Source organism: Perissodus microlepis, chromosome 9, assembly GCF_051167445.1.
Source record: "Perissodus microlepis isolate ML-2025 ecotype Zambia chromosome 9, ASM5116744v1, whole genome shotgun sequence".
Classification (NCBI taxonomy): domain Eukaryota; kingdom Metazoa; phylum Chordata; class Actinopteri; order Cichliformes; family Cichlidae; genus Perissodus; species Perissodus microlepis.
The window spans coordinates 15,599,982-15,618,435 of record NC_140469.1 but is presented as its reverse complement, the minus strand read 5'-3'; the positions used below and the strand labels follow the sequence as shown (position 1 = coordinate 15,618,435).

General features: G+C 41.0%; 1 protein-coding gene across 1 annotated transcript in view; it reads left to right on the top strand.

Annotated features, from left to right (window-relative positions):
* Positions 1-18,452, top strand: part of kcnb2b (potassium voltage-gated channel subfamily B member 2b) — a 91,615-nt gene extending 73,163 nt beyond the window's left edge. The window contains exon 3 of the mRNA XM_084939210.1: positions 12,596-18,452. Within this exon, the coding sequence (XP_084795336.1) occupies positions 12,596-14,578 (1,983 nt within the window). The 3' untranslated portion in view covers positions 14,579-18,452. The remainder of the gene's footprint in view (positions 1-12,595) is intronic.
* The last annotated feature ends 2 nt before the right edge of the window (positions 18,453-18,454 follow it).

Here is an 18,454-nt window from a genome sequence, read left to right as displayed (position 1 = left end):
TGCATTATGGCCAAGCATCTCCACTTTGGTCTTGAGGACATTGTTCCAAGTCAAGTCAAAGTTTATTTATATAGCAAATTGCATTTACATGCTGTAGTGCAGGCCGAATGAAAGTCAAACTAATTTGTTTCAAAAGCTAAGTTAAACAAGTGTGTTTTGAAACGGGAAATTGAATGATTGAATTGATTCCGAAGTACGAATTTCAACTGGGAGATTATTCCAGAGTCTAGGGGCAGCGATGGCAAATGCAGGGTTACCTCTGGTTTTTAAACGAGACCCTGGTTGCATTAGGAGCAGTTGGCTGGAGGATCTTAGTGCTCTCTTCGGGTTGTACGGATAGAGGAGATCAGTTAAGTAGCTAGGGGCCAGGTTATTTAGAATTTTAAAAGTTCAAGAAATCTTTTGATTTGTTCAGATGCAAACCTAATCCATGTTCTTTTTAGAGGCTTTCTCCTTGCAACCCTTTCAAACAAGCCATACTTGTTTAGTCTTTTTCTAATTCTAATGTCATAAATTTTAACATTTAAGATGCTAACTGAGGCCTGTAGAGTCTGAGATGTAGCTCTTTGGTCTTTTTTTGTTCTTTGACATTTCAGAGTCTGACCTTGAAGTGAATTTGCTGGGATGGTCACTCCGGGTGCCGTAAAGGTTTTCCACTGATTAATCATCTTTAGAATGATGGACTTAAAAGGGTTTTGGAAATATCCATATAACCCTGCAGACCAGCAAACTGCCATAACGTCTGCTTTTGTAGAGGTCCTGATGATCAGTTAATTAAGTGCATCTCATTATGAGCACCTGGCTGCTACTTACCCTCTTAATTTTCTATGGAAGCAGTAATGGTGTACTTAGTTTGTCACATACAGTTTCAGCATTTTGGCTTCAGTTTTGTCAAATATATCATGATACAGTGTAATATGCCACGTGTTGCCATTGTTCCTCATTTTAACACCTGCTAAGGACCAGATGATTTTTTATTAAGAGCTGATACATAAAACAATTATTCTGTAATTTCATCAAATTTCAAGCTTTTTTTAAATTAGTTTTTATTGGCTTTGGCGTTTGTTGCTCTTGCTGTCTGTTGTTTGAGTTTTTATTTACTTATTCACTTACTTGGCTGCTCTTGTGCCTGTCTTGTTTCCCCGTGTCAGCCTCACTCATGAATAAATTCATGCAAACATCATCAGGGTGCATCTCATTAGAAAGAAAACCCATGTTGTCAGTTGACTTGTGGTAAACAGAATTTGGTTTATATTTATTGCAGACTCCCAGCAGAAAGACAGAAAAAGACATTCCAAAAAATGAGGCAAAAATATAGGCTGTGTGCTGAGGCTCGCCTCCAGAATTGTTTTTTTTTGTGTGTGTGGTATATAAGTTAAGAATATTTTAGTGCTGAAGACAAATGTGAAGGCACTGGCCTGTCCTTGCAGGTGAAGCTGTGAAACAATAAGTCAACAAGGTAGAGTGAAGCAGTGTAGTTTTGCAGTGTCAGCATATAACTTGAAAGAGACTTTGCGAGAGCAACAACTGCAATTGGCATAAAGTGCAGATCTGAAGCCAGTAGACACATACTAGTCCACATTTTGAAATGATGGTGTTTAGGTGGATGCTGATGTTGTGGGGAATATAAAAGAAGGGGAGTACCACTTAGGGCTCAGCATTGTGCTTTCTTCTTTCTTCCTCCTTACACTTGATTGGGATTAGCTGGCTCCTCGGTGACCGCTAGTCTTTCTGCAGTCCCAACTGAAAGACAGACACAAAGTGTGTGAAGGATGGAGAGGATAGCTATGGATTATCACAACTCGCTCTTTTGGCATTAAAATTAAGCTTGAAACTTTCTAACCCAACTCCAATGAACCTCCTTGCAGCAAAAAAGACAAAGCTGCAAACATTTTCTCCTCCTTAATTCAGCTCATGATGGTGAAGAATCTCTCTCTTATGGGCAGAGTCACTCTTGAGTTGACTAAAACAACAGCAAATGACCAGTGGACTGGTAATCCCAGGTGTCAGGGTTCTTTCCAGTTTGAAATATCCTAAAAATGTCCTTAAAGCACCTCCACTTTAAACAAAAAGTTTCCCCCAAACTGCTAATGTTATCTATATATATATATTGTTGGCATTCACCATAGCATTTGTACAGGCTGTCAGAATTTTTTGCTTTGAATTACAATGCGCCAAGTAACCTCTCCTTACCCTGAGATCTGTCTCTGTCAACCTGCTGCTCAAAGGGCTTCTGCAGAGCGCTCAGAATGGCAAAGAGGCTCAGCATCACAGAAAAAACTATGTTTAAGTCACAAAGCTGCTTTCTACTCGACTTGCGTTAGTAGTGCTCGGAGATATCTCCATGGTTACACAGTTTGACTCAGACAGCAGGGTGACGTGTAGTCATTGAGGATAACAGACAGAGGTACGAGAGGGAGAAGGAGGAGGGGGAGAGAAAGGGAGGGATTTTCTTTTTAACCCTTTCGGGCTCAAATTAAACTTTTTGTTGCTAATACACAACCAAGTCCTGCAGTGGTACTTCTGAGTAAAAAAAACTCATAAAATATGTATGTGTTTTTATGTATAGTTTTTAACTGTTGCAAATCTGCAACGCCTGCCTTGAGAGGGTTAATAAGAGGGCGTTGTCTCTAAACCATAAGAGCTGGCTCAGTGTGACACTGTGCGTCTTTTTAAGAGAGGTGGCGGCGTTGGCCAGTGTGCATATGCGTGTGGGAGGTGTGTGGAAGAGTGAGTTTTTGCTGCGAGGTTTTCCCAGTCATATCTGTGAAGGAGAAGCACCCGGGAGAGGTGACAGGAGAGAAAGCACCACACGCGCACACACTTATGCATCTTCTCCACCGCCGCCCCGCCTTTCCCTCCTCCCGCAGCCTCCACACTCAGATGGATGATGTTATCAGGAGACTCGGGGGGAGAGGAAGATGGGAGCTTGTAAGAGATCCTTCCATGTTGTTATCTGCATATATACAGGCAAGCTCCCCTGCAAGTTATTTGCAGCACTCAGCGCATCATGAATATTAACTGTTACATGGTCCAAGTGTTTGTTTCTGCTTCCTCCCTCTGGTCTATACCTCGAGGAAGTGTTGATTATGGTGCCTTGCCCTGTGTGATTAACACACCGATCACTACACAGGCACAGGGGCTAGCACACTTAGCGGTAATTATACTTAGCCCTGCTGACTGCTCTCTCCAGCCTTGGCTCTGTAACCCCCTGAAGAGACAGAGTGGAGGGAAAACAGGACACATGGCTGAACATTATTAAAAACGTAAGAAAGTAATCTGTTGTTGTTGTTGTTGTTTTTTTCTTTAAAAAAAGAAAAACCGTCATATGCTCCTACAGATAAGATGAAAATTATGACGTATAAAGTAAATGTGTGTATGTGTGTTGTGGTAGGTACTGGCTTTATCTGTGGACTGCCTTCTGCTCTCTTCTCTCGGGGGGAGGATGTCAGAGGCACAGAGGTTAATAATGCTGTCATGCCATAAGGGCCTAAGGCTTGTTCATCGTAGAAATGCACACACACAAAAAATTGCCATAGCAGCAACAAAGTAATGATAACAGGAGACAAAAGGCATAAAAACATGCAGACTTTCAGCTCTGCCTGTCTCGTAGCTCATGGCAAGTTCTTACATATTTTACGAGTAGTGGAATTAATTTTATAGGATTTTTCTCCTGATAGAAGTAGTATATTTTGTTTATTACTGCAGGTTTTAAAATTGTGAGGATTTGGCATAATTTCATAAGTTGATTCTGCTATATTTGTAATTTCCACTGTGTAATAGGAAATACAACTTTATGTCAGCCTCACAGTCAGTACAGCCTGCACTTTGCCCGCCTTCTCTCTCTCGCTCTCTCTCTCTCCTTCGCTCTCTGTCTCTTTTTCTTCCTGACATTTGTCTTGTGAAAGTCATGGGCCATGTTTGGCTGCAAAGTGGCTAAGAGGGCAGCAGTGTTGGACTGATTACAGAGGAAGGACAGAGAGAGCCAGACGAAAAGTGCAAGAAAGATTGGTGTGATTTTGAAGTTTGCCAGAACTGAGAAAGCTGAAAACGTTGATCTCTCTAAGACATTGACCTGAAACTCAGTTTGTTCTTTACGTTAAAGTCTTTGTGGTGCTTTCTGCATGTCTTTCCTCGCTGCCCTTCCTGGGAGGCCCGGTCTCTGCGGGAAACACTTTTGCAGCCAACTATTAATTTGCCAAACTGCTGAGTCGACGACCAAAATAGCACCACGCTATGGGACATCTTTTTTTAATGGACTCGTGAAGCATTGTTCAAGTGCAATCATATCTCTCCTAAAGACTGTACTGGACGTAGAGATCAGATAACTTAGGTAGATGACTGTGTTACAGGATGGAATATGCGTTAGGGATCTATTTCAGGCGGCAGATAGCGCAAGGATGCTATCAGAGCTTTGAATAAATCCATCTCAGGCCCTAACTGAAGAGTTACAAAGTTTCTCTCAAAGTTGGGAGACAAACATGACCTAGCTGTCCTAGCTGACTCATGATGTCTCATGATCTTAAGGTGGTGCTACTGTAAGTGTGCAAATGTATTTAGTGGCAGCTCACTCATAAATGTTGAATTTTACCTGAGTGCTGTGCTGCATTGTGACCTAGTGAAGGTACATCGGTCAGCTTTGCTGTAATAGGCTTCCCTGTTTACTTATTAATAAAATATAATGTTTATTAACTCAGTATTAACTTGATAGCATTAGTTGAAAATGACATTTCATTGTCAAAAGCACAAGCTAAATGTTAGCATTCTCAGCTAATTAATTTAGCATCTACAGCAGTAACCTATCAGTACTTTACAATGATGCCGACAGTAAATAATTTTCTAACCATAGAAATTTCGATCATTGAAAACATCTCGATTTTTTAGCAGAGTCAGAGAAAGTCTGTTATATCTGCAGTGTGGAAAAATCATCTTTTGGCCTAAAGTTGAAAGTAGGCTGCACTTACCATTAGCCAAATGCTACGCTCTCTCCTCTGGGGACAGCAATCCACAAATCATCCATCCCATCAGAACTGTATGCTGCCAAGCTAATCAAATTGAGCATAACATTAGTTCAGGCACCCCTCGAAGTCAGGCTCATCTGCAATCCCAGTAGAGCAGCTGAAACCACATAAGCTGATGGCTCAGATACCCGTCTACAAGTCTAATTGGCTGTCTCATACAGGACAAACTTTTTAAGCTGCTTCAGCTCTCCTATACTTGCAGCACAAGTGCAAGCTGCTCTGCAACCCACCTTCACTTTTTACATTGTATTTGGTTTAGTTAATGTCACTGAGGTCATGGAAGGACAAGAAGGTCCCAGAAGAGAGCCATGCTGGCAAATATAAATTACAGCAGACTGAAATGCAGTGAAATACAGTGATCATGACTGAATTTGTCTTATCATTGTTGGTATGCTTTTGAGATAGTTTGGCATTGCAAAGCAGTGATTCAAACTCATGTCAGTTGGAGATTTTGCACACCTGAGTTACATGCAGGCCTATTTTCTGCTCTGTTTATGCACTGCATTAGGGTTCAGAGATAATAAAATAGCCACGCTCATATTGGAAAATTTATGGCGGCCTACTTTTTTGCTCATGAATCATTAAAGAAGTGACTTATAAAAGAATTGGACCTATAAGCAGAATCAATAATGGCACTGGTTTCAGTGAAAGCTTATCAATATCCATCCCTCCGCATATCCATGCCTCCGGAGTGCAACACGGCAAAAAGATGACTCTGGTGCACTTCTCTCTTATTGCTGTTGTTTAATTGAATTAGTAAAAGTCTTAATGAGCTTCGCCTAATGTGTCGTTTGAACAAACACCAAAGGAGGAATTGTCAGCACATTGTGTCAGCTAATGCGTGAATTTCTATGTATGATCTTTCAAACTGCTAATCATGGGCATGTCACTCAGTCCAAATTGCCTCTAAGCTGTAATCGAGCACCACATGCTGACACACTATAACTGTGTTGCCTTTTCTGTGCAGGCGTGTTTGTGCGACTACTGGATGAATGTACTCTATAAATATTTCATACTAGCCCACTTCCCTCCCTGCTTCATCAAAAAAGGGAAAAAAAGAAAGAAACACACAAACAAATATCCCTTCGGTATAAATAAAGCCTGGACAGAAGTGAAAGGGCTTTGAGGGGGAGTGTGAAAAGCTTGCGCAGAAGAGTGTGTTTTACAAGACAAAAGCAGGAAACAGTGAAGTTTAGCAAAGAAATCAGACACTGCAGCCAGTGGGTCTTAGTGGGTCTTTCAATATCTTTTCACCTGTCATATTTTGCCTAAAAGTTAACTTAAAAAGTTGGGTAACAAAACGTGCAGATGGCCTACAAGCAGATGAGTCCTGGTTATTGATTAAGGTTTCTTCTCATACACTGTCAGGCCCACTTGAGCATTATTTGTGCTGCTGAATGAACCCAGCACAGTTTCAACATAAACTGGCTGGAACCTTCTGGTTTCTTCGTGCTGCATGCCTCCAGCAAGGATAATATGAAGGTGACAGCGAGTTCTGCATCTCCTGTTGATGTTGCCGTGCTTTGCAAAATAATCAACAAGATAAAATGTTTACATGCAGAGATCGTCTCTCACACTGATTGTAAGACACCTCACTGAGATTGACCCTGAAGACGTGACTTAAATCACAATGTGACTTCTGGCGAAAGCTCCCGAGCACAGTTGGGGCACATAATATATTCTAGCTGACTGATAACAAATTAAATTGTAAGTGACACAGAGCGGTGATACTGCATTATGCTTAGACACATTGGTCATATCCACTGCAATTATTGACTGCACTTTGAGCTGTCAAAAGTTTATGAATAGCTCAGTAGATTTCAGAAAATAATCAGTATTCATTATCACGCATCCAACTCTGGAGTCTCTAAAAACTGTAGACCAGACGGACACTGAACTGGTTTATTTTTCTCATTTTGTTGCAAATTGTAACAAAGCAGTGTTGGACACATGAAGTATTGTACCAGTTTCAAGAAATTCATTTGGATCAGATTCATCGTTTTTTGTCCCCAGTGCTTTATGAACTCGGTAATTTTGTCTGCAGACTAATGGCTTTAGAATTGAGGCTGAAATCGTAATGGCTGGGCAGTTCTCCAAACCTCTCTGAACCTCGGAGGATCTACGGAACAAAACATTTGATGGCCAACAAATATCACCATCTCTTTCTGTTTCTCTCTTGCTCTCCCTCTCTTGGTGAATGCCTTGGAAACTGGCCATAGTAAAGGCACTCAACCAGACAGAATGGTGTAGGAAGGGTGGGGTCCCCCCCTGCTTTGCTGCTGATTTATATTTGGTCTCTCTAAGGGTGTGTGTATTTAAGTAATATTCCAGCTATGTGTCTTATCATGTTTGTTCACTGCTTCCATTAATTGTTGTCAATTGCTAATTAGCAGAATTTATGCACAAAGGGGGATTATACCTACATCCTGCATGTGCATCTAATAATGAGAATAATAGCGCAATGGGCATGTGTAAACTTAATAAAGTAATTCATTACATTAGCAAAGTAGACTTTGCACAAAGCCAAGTTGTCATGTGCCATCCAACATCTTATGGGGTCATAACACTGGAAGAGATACAGACCAAGAAGATTAAATACCACACAACTCCTGAAATCAATCCACATTACCATAGCCATAATCATCTGGATTGATTCTACATCAAAAAATTATCATACCTGAGGAAAGGCTCAATTTGTCAAGCGCAAATTGATGAACCAAGTGGGGGAGGTTTGGCCAGTGGGGACTTGTGGGGTGGATCTTAGTCCATAAGAGCTTTGGGCAGGGTTATCAATAGGTTCTTGCTGGACTTGGCTCAGTGTCCATAATTTGATGTGTACACAATCAATAGCCTCTACCTAGCTGGCAGGTGGGCCACTGGTGTGGTGCAGAATATTTTTCATCCTCACAAGAGCTTTCCCCTCTCAAAGTCAGGAACGATGCGAATGCAGGCAGAGGAGGTGACGCAATAAAAGGGATGTAGTTGTGCAATCACGAGCTGCCACTGATGACAGGACACTTATAGAAGAGTTAGTGCCGCTATTGACGACCTCTTGAGGAGGATGTAGAAAGGTGATTCTTGCAATTTCAGGAGAAGTGGTTGAGATGACAGATGGCTGAAGATAAAGCTCAAGAGAGGCACAGAAAAGCGACTCAAGAGGGCTCTTAATGCTGTGACTCCTGCATGTTTTCTCCTCTGGATCAACTTCACTCCCCATTCTCTGTCCACCCAGGATATCTTCAATTACTTTTAAGGATCTGCGGAATTAAATCATGAGGAGAGTATGTTTGCTACGGCTAAAGAGCATTTGCTTTCTTTCATCAGCTTATTTTAGTTTTTTTGGTGACAATACCTGTTCCAAATTTTAACCTCTTGACATCGTCATCTGATTGTTGGGTTTTTCTCTGTGTTGTTGTCGGGTCTTTACCTACAAAATAAAGTGCCTTCAGGTGACTGTTGTTGTGATTTGACGCTTTATAAAAAATATTGCACTGAATTGTTTTGAACCACCTTCTGCTCAGTTGTTATGCATTCTCTGCTACATGTGGAGCCAACAGTGCTACAGTCGGAGCTGCTTTGTTGTGAAAAACCACATGACGGCTTCATGTTTCAATTATCCCAAACATCTTTTTATGTATTAACTTTTCATATAAGGAAATAGTTTATCTCCAAATACCAGGAAAACTGTGATAGTCCTACCATGTATCGGTTGAGCTCCAAAAGTAAGACATGACACTCAGAACTTTATTTTGTTAGTTGTCTTTCTCAAAATCTCAAAGTGAACCAGCTTCCCAGTGCTGTCGTGCTAAGCTGTCTGGGTTTTTTTTCCGTGGGTGATCTGCTAAAAATGCTTAAATGTATGAATGCAAGACAGCTACCAAGAGAAGTGCACATTAGGTGATCCAAGATGAGCACACCTCATGGGCGTGAGCTCATCACATAACATACTAACCAAAATAATGCAATATAAAAATGCAGGTATTATTCAAATGTTTCTTTCTGGGAGCAACATGACAATTCAGATCAAAGGGAGAGAGCTCAAGGAAAATCGATGTTGTGACATCAGGGCAAACTCTTCTCCTGTGAATTGATTGACTCTATGAGGTTTTAAAGGATAGACAAATCTTCTCTGCATACATCTGAAAGTCCATGTGATGCACAGAGAAGAAATCCTTCATTACAACAAAAGTCTGCCTTACAGACCCACTCGTGTGTACGATTTGGCCTGATTGTGCTCTTATTATTCAGAGCACAATAAGCTGTCTGCTACTATAGAGCCAGTGGAGAGGGAGTACAGCAGCCCGATTGGTCACAGGCAGCTAAAGTATGTCAAACACCAGCTAATCATCTCCATGCATTGACCGCCCGTCTAAGCCAATCAGGAGCAGCCTGACCATGACCTGACTGCTATGCTGATCCTGAGGCAGAGTCACAAGAAGAGGAGAAAATTTTCAAACAAACTATGAAAGAAGTAAAATTTCCTCGCAAAAAGGAGCCTGATGCTTAAAATCAGTAATAAAGTAATAATAAGGTATGGTACTCATAAACCTGGTGTGTTTTAAAAATAAATTAATAAATTGTACTTGAAAATAAATTGACATAAAATATAATGTTCTTACATATTAAGTCTAAATATATTTTGATAGATAAGTATAAAATTTATGTATTTAATAAAGCTATAATTACCAGTAGTTTGATATTTAACTTTCTTAATTGCTTTTAAATGAAATTGCTTCATTTTAACACAACAAGCATTCACCGTTTTGCCAAGGTGCGTGCAGGCACATCGGTCAGTGGTGGAATTGACAGATAGTTTAATCTCAGTTATCTAACAGTTTAGAGAGAAGCTCCACAGATTAGAAAGTGGCCGCATCTGTGAAAAATCTTCTTTCACTTCCTGTGTCTGTTTGCCTTCGTCCTCACAGTCACGTCTAGGTCAACCGGCTTTACTGTGCTTTCTTTTTTTTTATTTTGTTCTTTGTTTTTTAATCCACCACTCACGACATTTGATGCTATACTTAATGCAACCGCAGATGCAAATCATGAGAAAAGAGGAGTCCAAGTAATTGATCTCCTTAACTACTCCCACTCAATAACAGTAGGTTAATGCAAGCCACCTCAGCGCTTCTTATCCCCGAGCTTATACGGCATTTGCCGAACACAGGTTGCTCGGGTGTGTGAAAGTGAGACAGCGGGGCTATGGGTCAATGAAAACATTAATCAGTTTGTCTCTGTCTGTGTGTTTGTGTGCGTGCCCGCATGTCCATTCTTTCAGCTGTTCATAGTGTATCTTTTGAAGTGTGGAACAGCAGAAGATTAACTGTGTCCTCTGAGGCAGTTAATGTAAAATCTAAATAAAGAATCGACCTCTGAAGAATGACTTACCTCTTGCCTGCACGTCAGTAAATCTTATTTACATATACTCCGCTCCATACTGTACCACATCAGAAAATCATCTGTGTAAGACACAGTATACCCCCAAAATTATTATCTCGTGCTCTTATCTGCTCTTCTACCTTGTTGCTGTTCAGAAACAAGAGTACAAGCAAAGGTCTTCCGATCAAATTGTTTGGCAGCAGGGAGTGAGCCTGAAATGCGCTTGCCAAAAAGTTGAGGGGTATGGAAGAAATCTGCGTCCTTACTATGACTCCACAGCTCAGTGCCAAGCTTGCCCTGAGTTGCCTCACTTAGCTGCTAATAGGTTTAACCTAATCAGTACCAGCATTCATTTAGCGATAACACTTCCTCTGCTGAGCCAGGACACCACCTTCTTTATTCTGCTTTATGATTCCATTTTTCCTCTGTATTAGTAGAAGAGATCCTGCTTTATTTAAAAACAGCAACAACAACAAAAAAAATGCATTTATATATGTTTGCTTCAGGAAATGCCACTAGCCTTCTGACCACTTTTTCCAGCTTGTCATTGTTAGCCACAGGCTAATGGATGGACTACAGCAGCGGTCCCCAACCCCCGGGCCTCGGACCGGTACCGGTCCGTGAGTCGTTTGGTACCGGGCCGCGAGAGTAGAGGCTCAGGTGTGAAATGTATGGTTTTCAGGGTTTTTATCGGTTTTCAGCGTTATTTTGTTATTGTTTTTATCGTTAACTCAGTTTTCCTGGGTCTTTTCACGTGTGTTATGAATAAATCTTCTTTTTTTCGGTACCGGTACTAGTTTTATTTTGTTGTATTTATCCGCGACACCTTAAAGGCCGGTCCGTGAAAATATTGCCGGGCATAAACCGGTCCGTGGCGCAAAAAAGGTTGGGGACCGCTGGACTACAGAAGTGGTTGACCCCTAACCACTGCAAGAAAGAAAAAAAAAAGTATTGCTAATATGTAATATTTGCTAAATTAATGAAGTCTCTGCGGAGATACTGTGAGCGTCTCCAGACTACACATTGTAAATTTATGTAAGATCATCAATGTGTTCTGCAACTTAATGTGATTTGTGATTAGTATTCAGCATGCCTTGTTTTCCTATTTGACTGAGTCACTTCAATCTCTCTTCATTAGATTTTAATAGGCTTTATATTGCTCGAGTCACAGAGGGCTTTGCACAAAAGAATGCTAATTTTTCACATGTCCTGGATTTCAGTCGGTGTTGTGATGCAGGGTTGCACCGAGTGTAGTGCAGAGATGCTTCACCTGTGTGGGAAGAGACGCTCAGCTGAGCAGAGTTGAACTGGAGAGGAATAAAAAGAGGACATCAGCTAACCCCAGCAGCATTGTAAAGAGTTTTATCTGTAGTTGCAGCGCAAGAGGGAAGATATTCAGCTCATCACGTAACATAATGTCTTCGCCATATATAGATGACACACTTGTTTTATAAATATTCAATCGTAGTCAGTGCATCTAAGGCCAGATTTAATCAATCTGTTTCAATAAATCCTCATCGAGATAAAGAGCTGCAGCTAAAACTCAGCTTTATGCTGTGCTGACCTCATGGCATTATACAAGATTATTATTATACCATCCCCTCACTGTTCAAATAAGCATACGGGAAACAATATTTTCACTGTATGTTTCATAAGAAGAAACAATATTTGTAAAGCTTTGTGCATTTTTTAAAGTGAAAGTAATGAATGAAAGGGGAAGTTTTAGACATTTGCCAACAGGTGGCGCCAAAATCCTTTTATTCTTTTATGTGGTGGGACTACACACACACATACACTCATGCGCGCGCTCACAGTTATTGTCTAAACAGATTTCTGGCCTACTTACTACCCTTATTTAAATGACTTCTCAGTCAGTAAGCTCCGCAATGCTCCATTCATTTAATCACTCATTGGTTCCTTGTGTCATTTTCCATTATCTTGCTGACCTATCCTTATGTAATACTCTAGCATATTCTATATTCTTTATATGGATAATGGAGCTCTGATATTCATGAGCACGCCCAGAGTGCCTTTGAACCAAAGACAGACCCTCCATTAGATTCATATCATATACTGGAGACCTTTATTTATACATCTTTTAAAATCCTTAATGCAAATCAGGCAGCCCTGATTATTCAGAGTGTGTCCTCTACCAGTGTTAAACTAATACTTTCTTCATTTCTGTCTCTCTTTTCTAGATTCTAGCCATCATATCAATACTGTTTATCGTCCTCTCCACCATCGCACTTTCCCTCAACACTTTACCAGAGCTCCAGCACAAAGATGAGTTTGGCCATTTCAATGATAACCCCAACCTGGCCCATGTGGAGGCCGTGTGTATTGCCTGGTTCACCATGGAGTACCTCCTTCGCTTCCTGTCTTCTCCGAATAAGTGGAAATTCTTCAAAGGCCCACTTAATGTTATTGACTTGCTGGCCATTTTGCCCTACTATGTCACCATATTCCTAACAGAGTCGAATAGGAGCGTGCTGCAGTTCCAAAATGTACGTCGTGTGGTGCAGATATTCAGAATCATGAGAATACTGAGGATCCTGAAGTTAGCCAGGCACTCCACGGGGCTCCAGTCTTTAGGATTTACTTTGAGAAGGAGCTACAACGAACTGGGGCTACTTATCTTATTTCTTGCCATGGGCATCATGATATTTTCCAGCTTGGTCTTCTTTGCTGAAAAAGATGAAGATGCCACCAAATTCACCAGTATTCCTGCCTCATTCTGGTGGGCCACCATTACAATGACTACAGTGGGCTACGGTGACATTTACCCACAGACGTTGCTTGGAAAGATTGTAGGTGGACTGTGTTGCATTGCAGGTGTGCTTGTCATTGCCCTACCAATCCCCATCATTGTAAACAACTTCTCTGAGTTCTACAAAGAGCAGAAGAGGCAGGAGAAAGCCATCAAGAGAAGGGAGGCTCTGGAGAGAGCCAAAAGGAATGGTAGCATTGTGTCAATGAACCTAAAAGATGCCTTTGCTCGTAGTATGGAACTGATGGATGTAGCGGTAGATAAAGGAGAAAACAAGACGCCTCTTGACAACCATCTGTCGCCTAGCCGCTGGGGCAGCCATACCAGGCATGCCTCTTCTGAAACCCATCTGAAATCACCTGACAAAAGAAACCCAGAGTTTCTGCCGGAAAGTTCTCCCCATCACATAACCATCACCACAACTGGAAGTCCACAGCGGACAAGCAGGACCCCACAGCACCTTAGTGCTCAAACACTGGAGGAGATGTACAGTCAAATAACCAAGTCACAGTCCTTCAGCAATCTCAACACTACAAGCTCCATGAGCACTCTGAGCACAACTATGACTGCCCCGGCATCACCGAAGAAATCCCAGAGCCCTGAATTTGCATTAAAAGAGGAGGTGGGGATGGAGATGAAGGAAGTCCAGCCCTCCTTGCCAGAAAACTTTGGAAGCTGTTCAGCTGGCATCGAAAAACAGAGTTCAAACTCAGGCGAGGAGGATGCTAGATCATGTCATATCAGACACCCCAGGGCCCCGCCACCTCTGAATCTTAGCTTACTGAGGCCCAGTGATGACCAGAGGTTTCTTAAAGATGGTCTCTATGAGTCTGTCAACCCAAGTGATGGATCAGAGCTCTACATAGACGAAGGGGAAAGCTTTAACAGTGCTGTGGAGGATATCCAGGGCTCTCCAAGACGGATTAATCCTCTAAAAATAAAAGGGTTGAAGGTCAATTACACAAAGACCTCTGCTGAAGGCCCTCTGACACCACCCAGTACTACTTCTCCTGGAGACATCAGCTCCAGCATCCTGGAAGATGAGTCTCCAGTGGGAGAGACATCACCACTCATCCCTAGTTCAGAGGGGCTTCTTCCAGTCACAATGGAAGGCGTCTGCCCTCTGGCCCCTAAGAGGCTGGTGGTGGACACCCCACCAGGGGATGAAGATCCACAATCCACAGAGAATCATGAGGAGAAGCACCTGATGGAGGTGGCAGGAGCAGCGGTTGCACCATTGTCACCCAAGACAGCAGCACAAAATAGCACCCAAGGTGTGGTTGGGGCAGGCGAGGAGGTTAAGCCTGACAGCAACCAAAGTGGACACAAAGTAGAGAACCACATGTTTACATCCGATATCCACCTGATACCCGGGGATGGCAGCCTCTCTCCAACATGTGAAACCAGCATGTGAATGTAAGGGACATTTGAGGGTCAACAGACCTAGTACAACCTCAGCCTGAAGTTTGGGAGAGCAGGGAGGAAAGTCAAGGGTGCAGCGGTGGCGAAAGATCTTTTTGCATGGCATGACAAGTCTCTTATACTTGTGTTGTTGTTGAATTGCAGAAAAAGAAACTGCAGTGCTTTGTGCAGATCCTGGGAAAACAGTGGGCTCAAAGAGGACACTTTTGAGAAACAGAGAATTCATCAAATCACGTACACGCAGGTCCTCCAGATGTACATAACGTCTCCTTTTCTAGCAAAAGAAGGAAATGCACAGAGGAACTGTAAAAGCATGCTTTTTAAAAAAAAAAAAAAATCAAAGGACAGATATTTTACGGTGCTTAGTTTGCTGAAAGCGCTCCACTGTAAATACTAGGACATCTAAGGCAATGACAATGCACAAGATGGCAAGGGAAGACAGTCACTGAGGGTACTAATATTTGTAATGTGAAAAAGAAGGGGTAGGGGTTTGGATAGACAGCCCTCAGATTGGGTGTTGCATCGTAGCGACCTATAAAAAAACAGAAACATATCATTACCTTTTGTGGCAATGCAAAGTGTTCTCATGATGGCCCTGTTTCTTTGTTTTGTTTCATTTTTGTTTCGGTTGGTTGTTTTTTTTTCTCGTGAATAACAGATGAAGCTGTAACGTTGAGATTAATATATTTGTTTTTCATAGAAGCTGTTGAACTTTCAGTTTGAGCATCTTTGAATTCATGAATGTGGGAAAGAAGGATAAAAACACCTTGAATTCTCTCTAAAAAAAAAACAAAACAAAAAAAAAAAAACACCTGTAGTTGCCAAGTATTTATCAAACCAGTAAGAAGATGAACCATCAGACACTAAAGCTACTGACAATATTTATCACGCAGTTTCAGGCGTTAGGTCGAGATTTAAGATGCTCCTCGTTCAGCCTTTTGATTCCATCCAAATCAGAGGAAACGATCTTATTTACTCTCTAACATCAATTATATAAATAAATATATCTATCTATCTAAAAGTAGTTTTAAGAATGAAACGTGATAAGTAGGGCTAGATTGGTTGTAGGAAAAGTCTACAATATGTAGGTGAGACTCCATTTAAAAAAACAAAAAAAAAGAGGTAAGACTTATTATTCACCAAGGTAGATTTGGTCATTAACACAGATATATGTGTTACACTAATCATTATCTATTTTGGCTTTTTAAAAGGGGTAGATTACAACAACAAAAAATGACAGTATTCCTTCTGATATCAATGGACCAAATCAAGCACACTGGCAAGCTTTCTTCTATCTCGAATGCATTATAACATATATGGTATAACATGTATTTTGACAGTAGGTATGCTTTTGGAGTTTTTTTTCATTGTAGTTTGTTTACCTGCATTGTGTTCATTGGCCCATCCTCAGCAGCCTCATGTCAATGTTGACCTTTGTTCCATACTACTGCAACTTTACCCAATCCTGCTGATAAGTTTAAGGCATTTTTTTTGTATATCTGTGGTGTCTCGGACTGTAATTTATCGTGTTTTATTGTGAACAATTTTCAGTCAAACTTAAACCCAAAGGATTTTTTTTTTCTCTCGTCGTCTCTCTTGCTTTTGTTTTACACTGACTGAAAATATATCTGTTCTACGTTGCCTTTGATTCCAATTTATTGCTGGAATATTTGTTTATTTCTTTCGGCGTGACACGTGTCGGCGTAGACTAGCGAGGGGTTTGTGAAAGCCACACAAACCGGAATGGCAATGATAGGAAGGAACGTGGGTGAACTATTTTGTTGTTTTCTTTCTTGTTATCATTCTTTTTCGCTAATCATATTTTGGTTGTTTGTTTGTTTTACTGAAAGGTGTGGAATGTGCAATATCGCATACTGCAATCTATGCAGGCCAAGAATTGTGGCACTTTATTTTATGTCTATGGGAATTTGTAAGTGTACAGGCAAAATTTACTTGTATTTTTCAGATGTTATATCTTTAATATGAGGCAAAAAGAGTAATACGACTACTAGGATCTCACAAACAATGCAAATGAGAATCTGACTTTTACTTTTTCATATTGCGTGACTGGCAAAATGCTGTTGAGCACCTTAAAGCCAGGTATTAATGGACCTCAAATTTGATTATCTGTCGGAATAAGAATCCAAATTGACCACCAGGGCCTTTTATACTGCTATTAGATTTACATAAAAAAATCTAGCAAATGTGTGGAAGATATTAACATTATCTAATTTTAATGGCCACAAACAAACAATTTTCTGTTTTTTGTGAATTATCGTGGAGAATGAGTCTATTTTTTCTAAACCAAAATGGAGCACGACCACAATTTCCTGCCATATGGTGGTTGAAATGATGCGTGCCTTTTCATAACACGGCTGTTTATGAGAAGGTAGCGAGTCATTTTGCTTTGTTCATATAGCACTGTACAGAAAAAAAATTCTAATTTTATAGGAAAAATCAGGTCTTTATGTAATAGAAACAAGTAATGATATTGAGTTCTCAGGTTTTCTATAACTCTCTGATGTTCTGATTGGATAGATTATCTGTTTTGTTTTGTTTTTCTTGAACAGCTAATGTCAGCTAGCTGCTTCTGTACTTTTTGAGAAGTGTTGTTGTCAAAATCCACTTCGATGTCTTGGCTTCCAGAACAGGGAGCTGCAATATTTCTCCCTTCTTCTGAGTAATGTGTGTACCACATTCAGTATCCACTCCCATCAGTCTTCGGAGAGGCAGGAAGAAGTACAAACAAAGGGATGGGCATCTGACCATTAAGGGAGGCGAAGAGGGAGCGCGGCTACAGCCAGGAAGAGATCCCTGCTGTCTCTGAGCTGATCCATCTGATTATTTCCCATGCTGACACCAGTGAGTGCTCCGGGCCCTCCAGCTTCAGAAGCTCTAACCCCATGGCATGCCTCAGGAATAGCTACGAGTGGGTAAAAACAAGGCGAGGACAAGAAAAGAAATGGTTCTCCCAAATGGTTACATTGTGTCAGTTGTGGTCCATATTTTCTTTCTTTTGTCTGTGTACATACAATTTGCCCAAAGTAGCATATTCTGACTCAGTGTTCAGAGATTCATGTGAGACCTCATGGAGTTACCTTTGTGATATTACTGATCCCTCATCAGAAACTCAGATTCTTTGGTACTCTCTGAAGTAAAATGCGGAGTCAGCAGTGGTCTTCGTTTGAATTTTCATCTCTTTTTTTTTCTTTATAATAAAGGGAGGTTAGGTCATAACCTTCTTGTTTGTAAGCTTGTACTTTTTTTCTGTACTCCAATTAATCCTTCATCCCTTGTTTGTAGTAATCATGTCTCTGTGTTAGCCTCGAGTAATCTTTCATTTTGACAGGTAGGGTAGAGAAACAAGGGATTTGGATTGATCAGCTGTATCCCCTCGGGATAAAGTTTGTGTGGATACTGCAGCTAATTCTGTGAACTGACAGCAAAAAGGACTGTGCTCTGTCTTACTGTCTCATGATGGCGTATTCATCTGTGATGCTGTACAGAGTGGAAACGTCGTGTCTTTACCCTCTCTGAGAGAATGGGTATTGTCCGTGTCACTCATACCTGCTTTCCTTGCTCCTTAAAATGCAAACAGCATCATTGTTTGTCCTTATATCTCTGTATATTCTGCCTCCTCCATTGTTTTTTCTGTTCAGCTTTGAGAAAGCATTATCATCAAGACACATCCTGACCTACAGACTGTTTCTGTACAAAGCAACATCTTTGTATGCATGTAGTAGTCTGAACAATTATGTGACCACAGAACACTTTGTTATGGTATGTATGTCAACATTTGTGTAGAGCATTGTTCCTCATTGCGTCTATTAGCATATGCAGAATAACAAATAAATGTATAACTCCTGCG